Source organism: Acanthaster planci, linkage group LG16, assembly GCF_054643075.1.
Source record: "Acanthaster planci isolate LZ-2023a linkage group LG16, COTS_SCS, whole genome shotgun sequence".
Taxonomy (NCBI): Eukaryota; Metazoa; Echinodermata; class Asteroidea; order Valvatida; family Acanthasteridae; genus Acanthaster; species Acanthaster planci.
The window spans coordinates 8,459,480-8,466,105 of record NC_141792.1 but is presented as its reverse complement, the minus strand read 5'-3'; the positions used below and the strand labels follow the sequence as shown (position 1 = coordinate 8,466,105).

Sequence of the window (6,626 nt, the reverse complement as noted above, 5' to 3'; positions counted from 1 at the left end):
TGTTAAAGACTCCAAGCTGGATATGCCACCACCAGTGAAAAATAGCAACGGATGTCGATAAAGAAATCTTAGCAGTATTGTAAGCTTGCGAAACTTCGTGTAGGACTGCCACTTAGCGGGACATTTTGTACTGCTGACGGGTTTCTTCTCTTCAATCTCACGATTTCAGGATCTGTTTTGCGTATCAGGGCCCTTCATTTATTACCCCCCCCCCTTTTTCTCTGCCACATGCATTTCTAATAGTTGTGTGAAAAGACGAGAGGAGTGAAAGTGAAAAAAAAATAATGAATCGTATTTTGGACCGTTATCACTCTTTGAAGTCAGCTTCGAGACCATAATCCTGGCTCAAGACTGGTTTTGCATTTTGTCCCTGTACACCGCGGAAGACGTGAGCTGGCAAGCACAACTGAATAATGCTACCAGTAGAGGGCGCTTTATTTACATCCCCGTGTTAATGGGTGCAGACCACAGGAAAATCAGTTGCCATAGACAACTATGATAAATATGCCCACTTCAGAAAATTAGATAAATACTCACAAGTTTAACAGGTGTTAAAGAGACATATCAAACTAAAGCCCACTTCCTCATCTTACATTTTCCTTTCAATTTTCAGTGTCTTAACCGATGACTTTTGAAGATATTTCTCTCCAGAGAAAAGCACCCCTGCACACTTGTTTAACAAACCACCCAGTGCACGTGCCATTAAAGGCTGTAATAGCAGAAAATCTGACAGTTACAAATCGTGATTTGGTCCGCGCAGGCAATTTTGGACCTATATACTGGCCTGCAACCTTATATATTTGCCACTGAAAATAACAAAAAAAGTGGGTAGTAGGGGGGCAATTGGCACCTACTTGACGGCCATGCCGAGGTGCAAGGAGGCGTCCGGAGTCCTGCAAAAGTTTCTGCATGACAAGACCTCCAACAATTATGATCAAAGCCTGAGAGAAGCACTAGGGGACCCTGTATGTAAGAATGTCCTAGGATCGTAACACTGTGATCACATATAGTACAGGAGGCTTTTAGCCAAGGAGACGATTTCAGATGGAAGACGTAGGCCTACGAGACACTGAACACGCCTAGCTAATGGGAGGGGGGTGTTTTCACTCCACCAGACTGGCTGTTTGTGTAGGTGACGATCAGCAGACAATGCAACCGTCGTTTCCCAACTTCAACTTGCCCATAATCTCAAGGCCCCAGATACTGCGTTGGGTCTTGTTCGGATAGATGAGCGTGCGGTCTGTGATGTAGAATACTAGAGATGCAGTGTGGGGGTGTAGAGGACACGAGAAATGTCGTTTGTGCTCCTCACTTCACACAATCCTGCTTCACTGCTTTCGGACATTGGATTTGTTCTCTGGAATATTTTAGCTCATAACCGGGATACGTTCAATTATTACAAGTACGCTCTGTTTAGTTTCAAATTGTTGTTAACTCTGTATGATAAACGTCATGATTCATACAGAAGTTGAGTTGTATGCATCCATATTACATTTTATAATTGTACTTTATATTTTGGGCTGTTTCAATAATTTTACATTTAGCATCATGCACGCCGTCACTGGACTTCTTCTGTCCAAAAATTAAATCGGTGATACCTTTCTCACAGTCTCATTGAGACTGACCATTTCCGGCGAGGCTCCTATTTTAAGAAATGTTCAAACGACAGTATTAATTTTATCTGTAAGCAGGGTATTTGTCTTGCAATTTGTTTCGTCTGGGGTTATAAACGTGCGACCTGCCACGTGATTTTCGTCGTTTTTCGAAAGCAAATTTAGATGAGTTGGATAACAAAACAATCACGACCAGAAGTGGCCTATGCAGCAGCGTTTCTTAGTTTTGATGGGGAGGGGGCTCAGAATGTGGTATAAATTATCTTCGTCCGTCAAAATATACTTTTAATAGGGAGGAGGTGGCTACTACAGGTGGGTAGGGCTGGTAGCCGTGATTATTTCTAAATTGACAGGCGGGTGGGTAGATTTAGAGCCCGGGGCTTCGTTCTGATACAACCCAGGAACAAGAGCAACTTTTGACCGTATCAACTCTTGATGAGTGTTTAAACTACGATCAAGCCCAAACTCCTACGTTTGGTGCAGTCAGAAAGGGTTCCGTACATGCCCCGATGGTTTTCATCCCACACACGGCCGTGAACAGCCTTTCCGAGCTGGCCAATCGCCTTGGTCATGGTCATCACCCGCTCATCACACATGCGCATACTTCATCCCAGGTATATGCCTTGACCTTGACGATGTATACAGCCTTATCGCTTGCTGCGATCACGCGACAGCAAGATAAGAGATGCGGTGATCGATTAAAAAAAACGGAGACTTATTAAATAGTAGGGAGGGAAGGTGTAAAATGCATAACATGACGCTGATAGTCGCAGGTGCCAGGCGCAAGTCTTCATCAGGACTTATATCAATCTCTTTGGTTCGTCAAAAATGTCTCCTCAAATTCCTTTGTAGGTCATCTTCTTGTCGGAAATCGATTCCAGGATGCAATTCTTCAGTCTGGCGTGGATCACGGTAGTTTTCTTCCTCGGTCTTGCCAGCTGTGCGCGAACACAGAGTAAGTTTGCTGGTGTTCCTGAAGTGTGTTTCATTCGAGTCAAAATTATTACCCGCTTGCTGCAAATCCCATTCCTAGCTCTATTACATTGCTAGGTAGTCGATTTTTGTTCCCTTTAATTTGAATATATAGAACTGGAATTCCCAAACTCCATTTGTTGTAGTAAAGCTTTAGGGTTTCAGGAATTTGAAAGGTCTATGCAGCGGCCACTGCTAGGCAGTTGAAAAATCATACTTGCTTTGATAATAACGTTATCTTTAAGTCAGTCATTTTTGTAGAATGTAAGCCGATTGGAGATTGCCTTTGGCACGCACGGCTATTACGTTTAAGGTGTCTCGATAGAAAAAAAAATTGTTAAAGTGCCCCCTTCTTGTAGGAAGGATTCCTTTCAGTTCAGAGAGACTGGTTCAGCTAATTCGGCTTTTCGCATTCCGAAGTACAGTACATACGGTATAACGAAAGATTCCGGAAACCCGCATTGGTCCAATACCCTGACATGCCCGTCAAGTAGGCTGAGCGACCCGCTGTTCAACTTCGGACTCTAAATGGCAAAATATATGGTTACATATGCCCCTCGCATAACTGCCTCTTCGTGCATGATTACAGGGCTATTCGTGCTCACCACATGCATCTGCAATGTCTTTGTATTGACATCCAGAAATTCCTCAGAACAAATATTTATCTGCCAAATGTTAATATTTTTATCTGAAAGGTAAACGATTATAAATTATCGGTGTGGTAGTTATAGATTAAATATAAAGTCAATGTAAATGTCTAACTTAGTATGACTGCAGGGAGTTAATAAACGACAGACAGTTTTTGATTTGTTTTCTTGGCGTAAACATACTCAATTCTTGCTGAATAGGTACCAGCCTTACCTTAGTAATTACCGCACTGTAGATGTCAACTGACGTCATCATAGCAAAACACATGTCACCAGCTCCCAAATATTTAAGAAGCCTTTTCAAAATCATTCGCATGATCAATTTTGTATTGGTTTCGCAGCCCTTGGGTCGTACTGTTCAAAAGAGGCCCTTTTGCCTTTGCTGTTCAAAATCATCTCCCATAAAAAAATTGAAATAAAGAGTACTGTAATAATTGCCTAGTCACACCTGGCAAATGGCTTCAGCAGGCGAAGTGGCGAAAAATTGTTCCGATGATGGGGGGCTATGGGGGTGTGTGACTCACCCAGCCATGGAAATTTGTCAAACTGGGGGAGGCTGATACTATATGACTCTGGGAGGCAAAGTTTACCCTGCAGAATCTTACATCAGAACGGCTTATTTACGGGTTTTTTTTTTTAAATTGGGTGCTACTGAATACATTCTGGTTGCTGGGAAATCCGAAAAAAATCTTCAATATCTGCCTTGGCTTTTCTCACCACGCGAAAATGGGGGATGTATATCCCCTTTCTCCGGGATTTACGCCACACTCAACGGTACGACCATGATGACTACATAACTGTACGTTGATCTTTTTGGTTTTGTTTTGTTTTGTTTTGTTTTTTTTGTTCGAGACCCGCTTTTGTAAACCCACTCAAAAGTGTTATTGGATTGAAATTAATATTTGCTTTGCTTGTAGACGCTCGATTCTGGAACGACCAAGCCCAGGATACGTTGCAGAAAGCGCTGAGCAGGGAGGCCAGCCTGAACCGCAACGTGGCCAAGAACATCGTGTTCTTCGTGGGGGACGGCATGGGTGTCTCCACCGTGACGGGGGCCCGAATATTCAAGGGGCAGCAGGCCGGCATGACCGGGGAGGAGGCGATCTTGGCGTGGGAGAAGTTCTCCAGTGTCGCTCTCGTAAAAGTCAGGAAGCCGTTTTTGTTTTTTGGGTTTTTTTTTTGTTTTGTTTTGTTTTTTGTTTTTTTTCTCAATATGCACATGGGGGGTAGTCCCGGGGGTATCGGGGTACATATCCCCCACTTTTAGAAGTGGCGTGGGCTACTCAATCACCCCCACCTTTTTGAAGAATACGAAGAAGTTTTTGGACTTCCCAACATCCAAAAGGTATTCCTTGACACTGTAAATGGGAGGACAATAAAAACAAAGCCATAAAATGTCGTTCTGATGTCAGACTGCACAAATATAATACACAATGCACATCTGGATCATGAACAGCGCGCCTTCATACATACATTTAGTGTCATGCGATACTATAACACCCCCCCCCCCTCGCTTTTAAAAAGTCTGGGCCGGGCCATTGCCCCCACCTCTTTCCAGCCAGATTTACGCAACTGGATATAAAACAAAAAGATGGGAGGTGCATTAACTTGGAACTAGTTGAGATTCTGCTCATAACGAGGCTGTAACCACGGGTGTTTCCAGCATACTCGGGTTTATTAAATTAATGTGAAAAAAGGAGCCCCGTCCACATTCAGTTTCACAGCAGGAAAGCCCATATGAGAATCCGTCTTTATATTTTTGATTAATAATTAATTTATTTATTGGTTGTTGCCCTCTGTGAATATTTTGGCCCTGGATATGCCCTTGCGCGTAATGATGTAACAAAAATACATAGGAAAAGAAAATCACGTCCAACGAGGTAAGCTGTCCAGGCACTATTCGTTCGAGCTGATGGTTTAAGTCCTTAAAGACTGTGTTGAAAATATTTTCACACATTCTGTCCTTTGTTGAAAGACACAGCAAGGACCTTGCTTTCTTGACGGATTCCGGGTGCAATATAACCACGCCCAAATTCATTGGATTTCCTTCTATGACCGATATATCCTACATATTCATACCTTAAAGTGAATATCCCTTTCTCATCCAACTGGTAGACTTATAACACCAACCAGCAGGTTGCTGACTCGGCCGGCACGGCCACGGCTTTCTTTTGCGGCATCAAGACAAAACAGGGGTCCATCGGCATTGACGACTCGGCCGAAAGAGGCGACTGCCATACCAGCTTGAACGCTGCTGTGGACTCTGTCATGATTGATGCTGAAAAAGAAGGTGACGACAAATTTTGCTCGCTGCTGAGAATGTGGACCTTATACGGGTGTCCCATTCTCTTCCTTTTTCTCCCTTCAAATTTGGACAAGCTTCGCCTTCATACAAAAACATGGCCTCATCATCATTAGAGGCAACGACGTTTACATAATTTGTTTCTTTGATACCATTCCATCGATCTGTGAAGCAGTAAACAAGCAAAGCATTAAACTTCTGGATTTTTCTAACAGTTTTGGACGCTACTGACGAAGTCAGAGCCCCCCCGTTAAATGGGTACCGTGGGTACAGTTGCCTGTACAGATCTGGTGTCTGCGTGGACGCTCCTTTCTGAAGGCAACCACTTTTTATGGATTCCGAAATGCATTTATAAAACGCTGTAATTTTGCACACGTGCTTTGATCAACGATCTTTTTTCAAGGTTGCCCTGACCAAGTCTTGAAAAATAAAAGGCATGTACTCTAGGGAGTGAGCACCTAATAGTGTAGCACAAGCTAGAAATTTAGGAAAACATTAATAGAAAGGCGAATAAATGCTTAAAACGGTGGTGAAAGCAAATGGTAGGTTTGAAATATAAACCCAGGCTCAGATGTCGCAGTAACAACATAAAAACTATTGGTTTCCACACCAAAGTCCCAAAACCTTCATTAAAGTATGGCCACTGTGAATTTTCTTGGACACAACCTCTTTGCATCTTCGCGCTCTTCTTTCATGTATAAAACTCTTTACATTCCCATTTGGTTGAATGCACTGAAAAGTGCATTTTTATCAAACACTTTAAATTATGCATGCTTTCCTGGACAACAGAAGACGCTGGCGCTGTAGTGTCATCCAGGCAAAACATACGTAAGTTTTTCTGTAAAAAATGTGAACCTAGGATTTACTTACCGATTTTTTTTTCAGAAAGGGATTGGTGCTTGCTTATTGCAATGCACATAAACAACAATGAATCAGCAAAAAGAGAAAATATGCCCAGCAAAATCTACAAAAGCAGGATATGTTGTGTACAAACTAATATAATATTTAGGCTTTCTTTCTCGGATGATATCACAGTTTTGCTTATAAATATGGAAATACTCATTAGCACAAAAAAAACAACAACAGTAAAAC

At 42.5% G+C, this 6,626-nt stretch overlaps 1 protein-coding gene across 1 annotated transcript in view; it reads left to right on the top strand.

Annotated features, from left to right (window-relative positions):
• The first annotated feature begins 2,355 nt into the window (after positions 1-2,355).
• The window catches only part of LOC110986585 (alkaline phosphatase-like), a 68,097-nt gene continuing 63,826 nt past the window's right edge, over positions 2,356-6,626 (top strand). Inside the window, exons 1-3 of the mRNA XM_087147288.1 lie at positions 2,356-2,568; positions 4,150-4,376; positions 5,348-5,522. Of these exons, the coding sequence (XP_087003414.1) occupies positions 2,496-2,568; positions 4,150-4,376; positions 5,348-5,522 (475 nt within the window). The 5' untranslated portion in view covers positions 2,356-2,495. The remainder of the gene's footprint in view (positions 2,569-4,149; positions 4,377-5,347; positions 5,523-6,626) is intronic.